This window comes from Budorcas taxicolor, chromosome 9 (assembly GCF_023091745.1).
Source record: "Budorcas taxicolor isolate Tak-1 chromosome 9, Takin1.1, whole genome shotgun sequence".
Taxonomy (NCBI): Eukaryota; Metazoa; Chordata; class Mammalia; order Artiodactyla; family Bovidae; genus Budorcas; species Budorcas taxicolor.
In genome coordinates, this window is record NC_068918.1 from 10204110 (window position 1) to 10219935 (window position 15826).

A 15826-nucleotide genomic window follows, 5' to 3' on the forward strand; every position below is an offset into this window, starting at 1 on the left:
CCAACACAGGGATCGAACCCGGGTCTCCCGCATTGCAGGCAGACGTTGTGGCTCAGATGGTAAAGCATCTGCCTGCAGAAGGAAATGGCAACCCACTCCAGTATTCTTGCCTGGAGAATCCCACGGATGGAGGAGCCTGGTAGGCTATAGTCCATGGGGTCGCAGAGAGTCGGAAACGACTGAGCGACTTTACTTATTTTGAAAATTTGGTGTTTTTTTTTCTTTTCTGTTTTTAAACTTATTAGAGCATGATTATAAGTACTAGAATAAGTTATATGTAATATTAAATTTTATGTTGACTTACTCTCCTATTGAGCATTTACTTTTATGATAGGTTCATTAACTTTATTTCTTAAATATATTTTTTAATTGAAGTATAGTGGATGCGTAATATAGCTTCAACTATTCCCCTAATATCAAGCATGCTTGCTACACACTATGGGACATATGTAAACAAAGACCACACAATAAAACTCATACTTATTAAATCACAATAAAGAAAGCTGAGAAAATCAATGAGACAATGTTTACTTATTAATGCAAAAACTTAAAGAATAGGAGTTGAAAAAAACAGAAAAATATATTCAGTAACTATGATAAGGATATTTTGTTCTTTTTTAAAGTTAAAAGTTGAAAAGACCAGAAGTTAAAATGACTCCTTTGTAGGAAAATTCTCATACTGACTGAAGAATTCTAGAAATATTTTCAAGAAAGGAGCAGCACAATCTTGTTAGAGGCTTATATCCAACTTGGAAAAAATTAAATCGATATAAAAACTTATGAATTAAGAGCTTTGATGATGACAGAACTGTCATATTTGGTGAAGAATGTTGTTGTTTTAGTTGCTAAGTTGTGTCCGACTCTTTTGCAATTCCTGGACGGTAGCCCTCCATGCTCCTCTGTCCATGGGATTTCCCAGACAAGAATACTGGAATGGGTGAGCTGCCATTTACTCCTCCAGAGGATCAACCTGCCCCAGGGAGCGAATCCGAGTCTCCTGCCTGGAGAGGTGGATTCTTACCACTGAGTTAACAGGAAGCCCTTAATGAAGAATACTAATACTCTTTTCAAGGCAGAACACACTCCAGAACTTCTAACACAATTATTGTGAAGCAGAAAGATGAAATTTAAAGGAGACAGAAGAGTGAGGCCCAAGAATGAAAAGACCTCTCCTCTAGTAATGGGTTCATCACTTAGTATCTCTGGGAAATGACAGAGATCATTTAAATGATCACTAGAGTCCTACCCAATTCTAAAGTCCTTTACATCTAATTTTCAAGAAGCCTTTTGGAAGAACTGGATAATCTGGAAATGAGGTACGCTAAAAGCACCAGGATGCAGACTAAAATTACAGGGTCTAGGTTACATCAACTGTGAGGAACACCTACAGAGATGAATACAAGAAGTATGAATTTCTAAGGAACTCAATCAGGATGGTTAAAACATGGGCTTTCTTAGGCAGAATCATCTTCTTAATGGAATTACCCCCAAGTCTATGACCAGGGTCAATTTTTGGGTGGCTCAGATGGTAAACAATCCACCTGCAATGCAGGAGACCCAGGTTCGATCCCCGGGTTGGGAAGATCCCCTGTAGAAGTGAATGGCTACCCACTCTAGTACTTCCCTCATTGCTCAGTTGGAAAAGAATATGCCTGCAATGCAGGAGACCCAGGTTCAATTCCTGGGTCAAGAAGATCACCTGGAGAAGGAAATGGCAATCCACTCCAGTTTTCTTGCCTGGAAAATCCCATGGACAGAGGAGCTTGGCAGGCTCCAGTCCATGGGGTTCCAAAGAGTCAGACACAACTGAGCAACTAACATTTTCACTTTAAAATATATCATTTTTAAAACTATACTATTGATTAGAAGAGAACAAGTATCTCACCTAGAAAATACTCAATTAAAAATTATGAATTTTTAAAAATACCCTAATACTTTTATGAGATAGACTCACATCCCAAGAATCAAACAGCTGAGAAACTAAACTTATGCTAAGAATTACCTGTAGAAATGGAGAAGGAAATGGCAATCCACTCTAGTACTCTTGCCTGGAAAATCCCATGGATGGAGAAGCCTGTAGGCTACAGTCTATGGTAGGCTACAGTCTATGGTAGGCTACAGTCTATGGTAGGCTACAGTCTATGGTAGGCTACAGTCTATGGGGTCGCAAAGAGTCGGACACGACTGAGCACCTTCACTTTCACTTTTACCTGCAGAAATCCCTTCATTATGTTTAAAGAAACTTTAAAGCTTATCAACCCAGAAAAGAATAAACTTAATTAAGAATGTGCATGAGATACTGGAGACAGACACTGTCATACCTATGATCAAAATATGCTTTGGTCACCTTCTAACTACTACTATGAAAGTGAAAGTGAAAGTGAAGTCGCTCAGTCGTGTCCAACTCTTTGCAACCCCATGGACTGTACCCTACCAGGCTCCTCTATCCATGGGATTTTCCAGGCAATAGTACTGGAGTGAATTGCCATTTCCTTCTCCAGGGGATCTTCCCAAACCAGGGATTGAACCCTGGTCTCCTGCACTGTAGACAGACACTTTACCATCTGAGCCACCAGGGAAGTCTACTACTACTACTACAGTTAAGTGTAAATAAATAATATATCTTAAGGGAAAAAAATCACACTCCAATGGTCCAGGTATCAAATTACTTTAAAAGATCATTTCTAAATATTTACTTTAACATTATTACATATAAATTAAAAATAGCTATTTAGAATAAATGGCTCCAAGATAAATAAGTTAATATAAAAAAGAAAACTGTTTTAACTGGCTTGATAAAACCAGTAAACATATAAAGGAGATTTTGAGGAATTCTAACATTCACCAAAAGAAAAATATATTACCAAAATAAATAACTCATTTTCAAATTTAACACTATTTTGTTTACCCACATTCTGATTTCTCTGAGGAAATAAAACTGTTAATCAAGTCCTTCTTGAAATTTATTCTCTTCCTCTGGCCTCTCTGACACAGTAATAGCATACTGTCTTTGCAACACACTTTGTAGAGACTAATCTCTTCCCCATTCTGCTAAACATGTTCAAGGGTTGACCCTTAGACAATGAAGGAGATTAGGGCTGCCAACCCTCTGCACAAAAAATCCACATATAACTTATAGCAGCCCTGCATATGCAGTTTCTCTATCCCAACAGTCTGCACTGTATGGATTCAACTAACCACTGATTCTAGGGTAGTACACTGTAGTATTTACGACTGAAAAAATCTGCACATAAGTGGACCTGCACAGCTCAAGCCAATGTTGTTCAAGGGTCAACTGTACTTCTAAACGTTTAAACCTCTGTCTCTGTGAGTTAGACAGTGTTCTACATGGAAGAGCATAGTTCTTTCTCTCTACAACTAGCCTTTCCAAGTAGTCTATCTCCAGCGCTGGCTGTCCATTAACACAAAGATAGCCCAACACTATGTCACAGCATATGAAAATATCAGTTTTCTTTCACATCTTTTCTATTTCCATTAATAGTATTACTGTTGTCAAGATTACATAAGCTCAACACTCTCCACACATTCAATTTTGTTACTCTCTAGCTCTAATCTTTTTATCATCACAAAACACCAAGTCTTACATAATTTTCTTTCACAAATTTACTACCCATTCCTACAATATTTCATTATGATTTCACTGATGAAAGCAGATTTCCACCTATCCAATTTCATACCTGAAATACTACCACTAGCAACCAACCTATTTTTCTCCTTAAGTTTTTGGAATATAAAGTAATTTATAAATTAATTTACCAATTAACTCCCACTAGGTTAAATATCCTTTATGTTTACAAGTAATATGAGGGTACCAACAAGCCACTTCACTTTATATTTTTCGTTTTATTACCCATTTTTCAAAATCTAGTCCAGAAAAACTTTCTAAATTACTCTATGAACATGTCTTAACATTTTTTATTTGGTTATTGATGTATTTTTCTTACTTCTTCCTCCTCTGACCATTCACCCTGAAGTGATCCTCACATCCTTAGATGTACCAATTATCTTTCCTCATAAGCTATCTATCATTTCTAACTATTTAGCCAATTTACCTTTTCAGGTATATTTTATCTCCCCCAAAATTGCAGCAAGGTGGAGTAAAAAGACAAACAGAGGGACGACATCTACATTTTGTGTTTATGTACAAAATAAGCACTCAAGTATCTGCTAATCAAAATGTTTATACCTGCATATTCACATTCTACAATTTTATATACTTTCGCTTGTAACTATCAAGTTTCAAATATCCCTGTGATAGCAAATCATGAAACACATCAAAAAATTACTATGTAGAAGTAATTCACCAAATAAAGTACGACAAGCTAGAGACAAGTTCACATTCATGGCAACAAATTTTAAGATATGTTTTTCATACCAAGATATAGACGAGAAAGAGAATCAAAAGAATCCCAGAAATCTGAAAGAAAATGACAGTAACTAAAGTTTATAATCAGAAGATTGAAGGTAATTTCTTATGCAGAGAGGCTGAAACAAAGACTGGAAGCATAAAAAGTTCTTTTAACAAACAAGACTGCAAGTATATGATATCTTGTTAGATGATGATAGGTAGTGAGATAAGAGGAAAGGAAGGAGAAAAAAAGGAAAAAGATGAAGGAAGAGAGAGGAAGAGAAAGGTCTTGAAATCTTGATTCACAAGAGAACACAATACGAGACACACCTATTTCAAGCTTATTTCTCCCTTTCTTAGATACATGTAGCTATAATTATCCAAAACTAAAACAGAAGTCACACTGAGAACATGTTAATGTCAGAAGTATGCATGTGCAAAAATTCTGAGTGGTGGATTGGCAGCCTCTGCTTGTTTGGAACGTTGCAAGGAGAAATATATTGTTCTGGATTAGTGGACACTGGAACATTTTTTTTTTAATCTCTTAAGTAAAAGAAAGGTTAACAATTATATAAATAAGGAAAATTTGATTACATAAATGAAAACTGTTATTTGGAATTTACCCAGGAAACAACAAAAGCAAAGCAAAACTCAAATTCAGTAAAATTGCTTTCTAGCCAGAGACATTGTACTCTTCAATATCAAAACCAGACAAAGGGCAAAAACTAGAGCTTTGAAAAACATTATAGAAATAGAAAGACATGAAAAGAAAGACTGACATAGCTTGAACAACAGAAATAGAGAAGAGCGCAGAAAAGATACAGCAAAAGTGCCAGACATACAACATCAGCTACTGAAATGGGATCTACAAATTCCAAATGCCCTAGTACCAAGAAGTTTCAAAGTCTCTTTCCACATCTTTTCATATCAACTTAATATTCACTTAGTTAAAGTTGTAGTTAAAACTTAGCTGTACTGTAGTAACACAAAGGGAAAAAGGGGTATAAAAACAACTCTGTGTTTAGGAACATTTATGGTCGTATTAAAACTTCTAAACTTGCCTATCTCTTTCAGAGAATGGGGAATATTACAAAAGCCCTCAACTTTAGTTAAGAGAGTTTGTACACATTTTCAAGTTATTTGGAGGATTGATTTATCAGCCTCTTCACATTTAATAGGACTTTAGAGCCTCTTAACTAGAATTCAGAACAACCCTTATCAAAACAAGATAAAGTTTATCTCCTGCCACTGCCAAAGACAAAATGTGGGATTGCTCAACTCTGTGCAATTAGTGCTATCAACCTTCAATAAAATATCCCAAAATACTCAATCTTTGCCCAGAATACTTAAGCTACATAGGATCTGAAAATATGAATAACTGACTAAGTTTTTAGATGAACATAAATAAGTAAAGCTTAAGGCCTAGAATTAGTATTTTGTTGTTGTTGTTCTTTGAAGAATAAAGTTATCTCATGTTAATCTTCTCTTTAGCTTTTTTCTCTGGTTCGTTAAAACAAACTTTCCGCCTTACACAGTATGCTTTTTCAACAAATACTTTTAAAAGTTTATGTTAAGATTGTTTTATTTTTAGTTAAAAGATGGAACAGAGGGGCAGGAGAGAGCAAGGAGCATGTACTGTCTATTCCATATTATGTCTGGAGTTAAACCATCTCACTCATCATACACTGCTTAGAAGTAACAAAAACAAACCCAACACAAACCCCTTCAAGTGCTTTTATCATGCAGATCCTCTATTAAGAGGAAAGCTAGCAATGAAAGTAAGGAAAAAAACCCCATCAGTTTTTCTAGACAATACCACCAGCAAGTTGAGAATCTATATATAAGATTTTGAAATAAGTTAGGAAATTATGTAAGCAGACAAGGAATTAAAACATTTTTATCTCAATTCTCAATCTTAAATCTTTTAATCTGTTTACAGATTTAGGTGGTCTTAAAAAGATTTTAAAAACTGTGCTTGATACAGAAAAAAAAAGGAATTAGAATATTTATCTGAAGGATATCATGTGCCATACTAAAATGTTTTCTTATTTTAAAATCTATTACCTTTATTAATAAATTTATTAAATTATAATTACTATATGTGAAACGTGGATTTTTAAAGATACTTTGAAGATATCAGATTTTTTAAAGTTTTTTTTAAATTTCTGTTAACAGGCAAGAAAAGGGCAGTAAAATGCTGATTAATACAAAATAATTTTTGTCACATGATTTCATTACATTTTGTAAAGGTATAAATTTCAAGTACAAAATTCAAAGCAGTAGTCTCAAAATATACTTATTTTTAAGAATTTGTATACAGAACTTTTGTTCTTTTAAAGGTACAATTTACATCCCTTATTTTCTGGCTTGATGGCAAATTCTAAGCTTCAATTTTGAAACTCACATGAAATAGTACTTAATCTCAACACTTTGTGTTAACTTTAACCATTTCTAGTCTAAAAATGGGGTATATTCCACTAGAATTATTCATCCTTTAAATCATCCAAGGCACTATAACGAGTCCCTCTACATGGTGTTTAAAAAGTGTTTAGTAAATTGAACTTACGATCTAATACAATTAAATATGTACAATTTAATACCATGGATTGAATTTGTACTTGTCAAATTTTATGTTATTTTAGTAACTCAAAAACTTACTGATTAGCTACACACAGCCAAAGAGTTATAACTATAGCCAAAACTCAACATTCATGATAGCAGATAGTGAACACAAGCTTCTACTTCTCCCTCAAATGGTTTTTATTTTCTTAATAGCAATGCTGGATGCTTTATCTTCTATCTGCCTACAGATTTAAAAAAAAAATGAAATAAACAAAGGAGTGAAGAGCATAAAGTAGGGCACTTAGATAACTTATAAATTAAGAGACAGGATAAAACCATCGAGCTAAATAATAAGATCTCAAAAGATCTACCTCAAAGCTATCATTATGAAAATATGTTCCTTCTGGAAATGTTACTAACTGGACATAGCTGGAAGTTAGCTATATGTAAACAACCAACCATAACTAGAGACAGCATAGCATTAAGAACACATTAGCAGGGGACAAAAAACATGGGTTTAAACTCCAAGTGCCCATATGATAGCTTAGTGATCTGGGTAAACGTGGGCAAATCACTTCATCTCTGTACAGTTTCTCCATTCATAAAACCAGTAACAATAAAACCTACCCCAATTTTACCACAAGGTTTCATGAGACCCAAATGTGGTACTATGCGTTTTGGAAGCAGAAATACTTTAGAAGCTGAAAACATCATGCAGAAAGTTAAAAGGAGTATCTGTGTTTTAACAAGATGAGGGGTAGCTCAAGTTCCAGTTTTTTAAATGCAAGATATTTTAACCCTTTTTTAAAAGCCTATGTTTTTTTTTCTCATAGTTTGAAGATTCTATAGATATCATCCAATTCTATTACAAAAATCTGTTTCTTCCACCCTTTATAGGCTTTTTTCTATCTTATTCATAGAAAGAACAGGAAAATAGCTTTATCTAAAACTCTTATTAAATAAATAATACTTTTTAAGGCAGAAATGGAACTAACCCCTTGCCTAATTTCAAAGAGTATATAACATAATATGGCTGACTTCTACTCCTGGTTACATCACTAACTTTTAATGGTCTAAGAGCAAGTCACTTCAAACTTAAGAAGCTGTAGTTCTTGTATCTATGGACAAGGTGGAGTATTATTGTGATCAACTTACCTGATGAGGAAAAATTCACCTTCATAACTGAAAGGTGAGAGTAATATTCAAATATGAGAGAAAACTTTCCCTCCAAACACTCTACTAATACATCAGAGATCTTTGAAAATATGAAACTAACATGTGTAGCCCACAATTTGTGTTCTTTTGAAGCTATAAAGGCAAACTGAGACAGGACTTCCTTATTTGACAGAGATGTTCCAAAGAGGAGCAAATCAGAAACACAAAGACAGAGAAGGAGAGAAGAAAAAATTCTTCACGCGCATAGTTAAGGATTTACTTTTTTAAAAATTCTCCTCTATATACATAATCACAAAGGAAATCCATCTATCACTAACATTTGTAATCCAAATAATTAACACTTTTTAGGAAAGAATCTGACCAATCTTATATCTTACCTTATGAAGACTAAAGGCATATTGACAACAGCTAAAATTAATTTCTTCACTGATAAAAATTTCTTTCTTATTCTGCTTATTACACAGAAGTAACTTTACAATGATGATCAATCAAGTAGTGTCACTTTTATGAAAAATTTCACAAGCCATTATATTTTACAAATGACTGGTTTTTGTCAAATAGTTTTATTGCAAAACAATTCTGGCCATACACATATTAATGCTACTGCTTTATGATTTTTTACTAGAGGCTTTTATAATTGATTTTTTAAATTTAATCATATTAAAAAAGTAAGCACATGCCTGCCTTTCTGTTTGCTTTGCTGAAAGGCATCCCTAATATATGGTAAGGGATGAAAAAAAATGTCTAGGTACACAAAGTCAGCATCTGAGGGGCACTTCTGCCTTTATAGAGTAGTTCAGAGGCGTGAAACATTGCACATTACGTTTTATATGATATTAAACCACTGCAACTTAAATACTCAGCAGAAAACATCAAATATCCATTTAAGAAACAAAATGTGGAGGGAAAAAGGGCTTAACCCAAAGAAACATCTAACATACCATAATGATAAAAGGCAAGAATACCTGTTTCTTTGGCTTTAATTTAAAACTGATATACCTGAATCAAATTCTGTTGTACTGGAGGACTGCTGGTAAAATACAATGACACAGTATTTCTTTATAATTTCTTCACATGGTTTTTGAAACATTTTTCTTATCTATATTGTCATTTCATACTTGTTAGTTTTTCAAAGTTTCACTATTAAAACTATCTCAAAAACTAAACTAGTTATATCACAAATAAACAGGTATTATAATATAGGCAATTTTCTTTTAAATTTAGCATTTAATAAAAGTATGGAATAAATAATTTTTTTGAAACTTACGGTGAAAATGTCTGACCCAATTCTTAAATGGATTTCCTTTGTGATATGCAGGGGACCTGTATCAACAACTCCCCAAATCTTTAACAGCTATCAAATGAAGAGACTGATAATTACCATATTAAAATAAGATCGAATTTTGACTCCTCTTGCCAGATCCCACACTATCACATTTCCATCATGACCAGCAGAAAAGAGAACTCTTGGATCAAATGGGTGTGGCTCAAGAACAAATACCTCATCTTCATGACCCTGAAATATTTTATAAGTGTCAAAGAATTATAAATATTAAAAGATAAAAAAAGAATCAAACAAACACCAATATGACAACACTGCTATAAGTGGTAAAAATCTTCAAATTTATCAAATGTATAATAAAAAAAGTTGAGCTAAAATAAAATCACTGTCCAGGGATTTGCTATCATCAAGTGAAACCTGTGAGTACTATTTATTTATCCAGCCCTGAATATTAAAAAAGACAGCTAGATCTACATTTCTAAGCCAAACGTCTTTAACTGCATTTTAAAATTATTTCCATTCTCCCAAAAAGACCTGTTAGCCAGCAAGTAAGAAATCTCAGATAACATAAAAGACTTTATTTCTTAACAAAAGTATTCTATTTTACAACCAGCTTCAGTTTATACCAAATAAAAATTAGTCTTTTTTCTCACCATCAGGACATGAATTAGTTGGCCAGTGTAAGAATTCCAAACTTTCAAAGTCATGTTATTAACTGCAGTGATAACTGTATTGTCATGTCGATCCCATGCTACCATCGTTACTTTCATTTTTGTGATTTTATCTTCTATACCTTGGAGGTTTTGGCTGAAAGTGATGGAAGCAGCATTTGTTTACAATGATATTGTTTATTAAAATATCAGCATGACAAAAACCTAAATGTATTTTCTTAGTTTACATTCATTAACATGGATAACTAACTATCGCTTAACACAGTATTTAAGAATAATTTGAACCAACAAAAAACAATGGCAAAAATCACTGTATGGAGTCAGCAAAATCAGGATTCCGGTGCTGCCATGATACTTAGTAACAGATGAGCCTGAGTAAGCATGACTGACTTTAATATCTTTCTGGGTCTAAGACCTCTGTGCCATGCCGCTCACTCTCCATCCTTTACTGTTGCCGTCATGCCCTGATACTCTGCTCCCCATTCAAGACTACTATGCATCAACACAGACAGAAAAAAATACGTTAAAATATTAAAACTAAACTGATAATTTCAACATGTAGTATAATTTCTCTTGGCTAGAGATAACCAGTGGATATACCACATCACCCCTGGGTCAGATGGAACACTGTATGTTCTAGTTTTCCTGAAAAAGTAGTAAAAGGTACAGCTATTCTTATAGTACTATCGTACTGTCAACAAAACTAACTGCAGAATATCATTAATTCACACAGGGCAAAAACTCATTTTATAAAAGTCAACATTTTCATCTCCAAAAGCACCTTCAATTATCACAGAAAAGTAATCAGTTTAACATGAGATTATGATCCATGCTTTTATAGGGTGAGTCTCACACTAACCTGTAAAACAGCTTTACAACTTTAAAAAGATCTAGATATATCTATGTAATATTTCAAATGTGATCTCTTACCCTGCTGGCCGAGTAGCCATATCCAGCAAAATACTCTTCCATTCTCTTCGTTTAAATTGCCAAATACGTGCTGTCCCATCCCGACTGCCACTTACAAACCTGCAAAGGAGCCCACCCGCCAAAGAAAAAAAAAAATCACATGTGCTTCACCAAAATGCACTTTCCAATAGAGTTACGTTTTTAAAACGCTGAAAAGCAACCTTTCACTTTTCCTTCCACAGCCTTCTAATATAATAGATTATTCTACCTGGTATTTTCTGCAAATCAGAGAATTTCTGAAACACCAGAGGCTTTTAAAATGTTATATACACACACACATTCTAATGTATGTGGCTAGGTCTCCTAAAGTTCAAGCGATTCAAGGCCACTATTTACTACCTTAGAAAGAGAATTGATACTTTCCAAGAGAAAAACACTGATTCTCCTCTCAACATTTTACTCAAGATGTAAATATCATTTTTAAAGTTAAAACAAGAATATGAAAAAACATACACAATATCATCTAAGTTTATTATCAATAAATACTTCTGCTTCAAATATTACATTATAATGTATTCCCAATCTTTACTAAAAGTTTCCTTACACTTTGATATGTACAGAAAATATGTAGGGTGGATGAAAGTCCCTATTATTGAAAAAAAAAAAGTGGCCAAATAAATTATTATAGATAAAACATAAATACACATTAACAAGAATGTGATGAAAATTGACTTTTCATCATAACTGGTCAAGAACTTTATTCTAGGTGGCTAATTAATATACAAAGCTAATTAAAACCTGACCATAGGACTGTCTTTATTTCATATTTGAAAACTAGAATTCAATTTGACAAACAAAAATAATTATTTTACCTGTTACTAGTGTTGGAAAACTGGATACTGTCAACTTTGTCCTGTATACAAACAAATGAACAGAAAAGAGGATCCTAAATATAAACTGTTAAGACTCATCTATATCATACTCATCTAAGTCTTTTCAACAATACTTACAGTATGAAACTCCAATTCTGATATTTTCTCTGGCTGACCTGATCCAAAAAAATAAACCCTAATAATGTGATCTGTGCTTCCTGTGGCCAGAAACATTCCACCTGAGGAATAACATCAAACACTGATGAGTAAAATACAAGCTCAAACTCTCTGAAAATTAAATAAGAAATGTAAGCAACATTATCATACTATATACTGAAAGACTAATATTTCATTCTACAACTATTCACATTTATCCTAATGAACATAATACATCTAACCTGAAATTAAGAGTCTGCTAACATAAGCTATGACTGGAATTTTTCAATATTTATAGAAGCTGTCTTCTACAAATGATTTCACTAATAATTACATAATCATGTTAATATTATCAGAAAATATGTCTTAATTCTGCTAAAATCCCTCTCCTGCCCTATTTCCCATCTGCTAAAATCCTAGCAAGTATTTAGGCCCCAACTCCTTCACTATGGGCCTTCCAGGCTTGCAATCCAGTAAGTCTCCTCTCCTCTGAACTCTCACTACGACTGTCATGGAGCACATACATTCTACGGCACTACAGCTATTTGTACATGCAGTTTTACCCTCTCTCAGAATCAATACCCTCCCACCGTGTTGAAAACAATGCTATATAAAATTGCATCTAGAGTGCCCTGAAGCATATGCAGAGCCTATATTTATATTAATACTAGAAGTAAAACCGTCTGCATGGCAGTAGCAGTGGAAATCGAGAAGCTAGAAATTAAAGATGTTTAGATACTGGTACAGCAAAAATAAGACTCATGTCATCAGTTTGCAATCACTTGTCTCTGGTACTACTGCTAACCACAATTATGAAAAGAAAAGGTAAACTGTGGAAAGAACTAGTATTAGGAACATTAATTCATGTTTCATTTTCTCATCAATTCACTTAAAATCTCCAGATCACAATTTGTTTATCAAGACTCTGGTATCCATTCAAAATGCTGCTACATAAACTCAAACTGTAACTGGAATTTCATCACTGCTATAAAGCTGTTTTTTAAAGAGCAAATAAGAACAATCTGGAGCAAAATAAGTAATAAAGATGTACGAATGTCTATCAACCTATTTTACTCAGCCGTAAGTACTTCCAAAATCACTGAAAATATAAAAGATTTAAAATACTTTTCAATGAGATAATTATTCGAAGACTTATTCTTTAACAGTAAAATTTGAAACTATTTCCTCCTACAAAAGATTTATTGTCTTCTTAAAGAAAAACTTAATTAGTAAAACACTCAACCAAATGAGTATGTAAGCTAAACTCAAGCAAAGTTCAAATATTGATAAACTAATTTATGACCACCCCCGGTACATGCAAGAGAATATGATTTCCATTACAACAGTAGGTATATTCCAAAATTTTATGTGTTCCACTAGAAGCCTTCAAATATACAACTTTTAAGTGGAGAGTCAGGAAGAAAAAAAATCTTACCAGCACTAAAAGATGAACAGATCATTTGAACTCCAGGTCGAGGGCGCTCTGTAAATTTTGCAGGTCTTGGACTGTAATACAAAAAATAACTAATCAAAAATATCCCAAAGAGATAAACACCACCAGAACTCAGCTGCCTCAAAAAATAATTACAGAAGGACAAAATAAGAAGCAACAGATGGTGCCCTTTCTAAAAACAAGTTCAAAATCATTGTGTGTCATGATCAGCAGGATCATGTGGAAACTTTACATATAGATTTTTAGAGGAGTTCCTCATTATGTAACAATCTATACATGAAACAAAGTCACTGTCCTACCTGACACATCGTTGTTACACTCACTTCTAATAAAATTTAACAGGTTCTCAGTTTCATACAGCAGAACAGCAATGCACAAATATATAATGAAATAAAAGTCATAAATATGTAAGCAACTATATTGCTCATTTAAAATAGTGATCTATAGAAAATAGGTCACACTTAACTATGTTTACATTAATTACATAATTATATTACAGATTATATGTTTATACTAATAGTACTAACATTACATGCTTACTGTTACAATCAACCAGACTGAAGAAAAATTAAATTATGGATTTTACCCATACCAGTTCTAATACATATACAATATATATGTAATATTCCAATACAGTGATTACATTTAAAGCCCTTTAACATATATTTCAACCTAATTTTTCTCAGAATATTAGGAGAGAAAAATATAAAAAATAATTAGAGCCTTCAATCAGAGTGCACTGCATAACTTTCACTATGCAAGCTACTGAACATAGAATGGTTTCAGTCTTGTGATCATTTAGGGGAAAAATGTACAGAATTATTTTGTTAACTGACATTTTAACAAGTTTTATTAATATTCATTAGCTCTGATATAGCTAAGCATAACTGATACAGCTTAGAGAAAGTTACTAAAACATTCCTGAAACCTAAACATTTATTTAGAGAAAAAAGTTACCTCTAAGTAAATTTATCTAAATTTATCATATAGGCAATAAAAAGAACTGCTTTCATTAATATCTTATAGACTGTGGTACACTTTTATTAATTTTTGGCACATGCCAAACAAGCAGTTAGTTAGAACCCATAACCAGAATATGTAAGCAATTATATAGACTGCCATTTGAAACAAATGCTAGTACTCTTAAAGGGAAAAAACAGATAAGCAGGTACACATAATTTATTTTTAAATGTACATTTGAGGAAATATTTTAAGCTAAGGCCTAGGAGCCCTCTGAGCTCAGTTTCCAGTTCTGCCACTTATCAGCGTGACCTTATTAGGCAAGTCAACACTTCTGTACCTGAGTCTCCTCATCTGTAAAATGGAGGTGAACATCACCTCTCCATTCACAGATTGGTCTATGGGGTAAATATAGCACTTATCCCACTAGATCCACTTGAGAGGCAGCACGAAATAGCACAAAACCAGAGGGCAAGGAAATGTTATAGCCCTGGCCTTGCCATTTTTAAATATCGTTTTAACTGTGAGAAAGTCATTTAACCTTTCTTTGCCTCAGTGTCCTGAACCCAAACATAGTATTGTCCAGACAACTTATTTCGATAAACCAAAATATCATTATAGGTAAAAGCATAAATGCAAAATGCTATTATGGGGCAGAGAGAAGGGTGCATCTATCTACCTTGGTGTAGTTTAGTGAAAATTTAATGATTCCATTTTCCTAAATCTCCCTAGATCCACAATAAAATCTATTCTATAGATACAATAACAGAAATAACTGCAATTCTTCTAAAGAACTAGGAACTCTGAAGATTATGTTCTAAATATCAAAAGGAGTTACTGCAGCAAACAAAAAGTAGTAGTAATAAAACAGGAATATTCTGAAAAAGCGAGAGCTAGGAAAAACGGTAAGAGAAACAAGAAATAAACATGTTAACATATAACTTTCTTTAAAGCATGAAAACAAAAAGGAAAGGATAAAAGCGAGAGGTCAGTGAAGAGCCAAAATTAATGTTACTCAAGGAGAAAAATAAAATTATTCCTACTGTTGATTACTTTATACTTTATAATTTCAACCATTAAGTTAAACATATTTATCCTAAAAAATAAAAGAGCAACTGACTTTATTTTAAGGGTTCCAGCATCCCAGAGCCAAAAACAAATAGTGCCATCTGCCCCAGTAGAAGACAGATATCTCTTTGAGCCACTGCACAATGGTGAGAACTGAAAAAGAAAGAAGCAGTTTTATAAGAAGAGTAACATAGTCCAAATAATAAACCTATTTTTAACCATACAAATAGCAAATAACAATAATGTTTAAACACTCCAATTTGACAAATGTCATGGTTACCTTCATATTTAAAGTCCATTTATTTATAGAGAAAAGAGAAAATATTCCTTTCTTTATTTTAGTTGGCT

At 33.2% G+C, this 15826-nt stretch overlaps 1 protein-coding gene across 1 annotated transcript in view; it reads right to left on the reverse strand.

Annotated features, from left to right (window-relative positions):
- PHIP (pleckstrin homology domain interacting protein) overlaps window positions 1–15826 on the reverse strand; it is a 120435-nt gene that overhangs the window by 54290 nt on the left and 50319 nt on the right. The window contains exons 9-15 of the mRNA XM_052645580.1: window positions 15531–15631; window positions 13433–13503; window positions 11980–12080; window positions 11842–11882; window positions 10991–11089; window positions 10043–10196; window positions 9489–9623 (exon numbers count right to left, since the gene is read on the reverse strand). Coding sequence (XP_052501540.1) covers window positions 9489–9623; window positions 10043–10196; window positions 10991–11089; window positions 11842–11882; window positions 11980–12080; window positions 13433–13503; window positions 15531–15631 — 702 coding nt within the window. The remainder of the gene's footprint in view (window positions 1–9488; window positions 9624–10042; window positions 10197–10990; window positions 11090–11841; window positions 11883–11979; window positions 12081–13432; window positions 13504–15530; window positions 15632–15826) is intronic.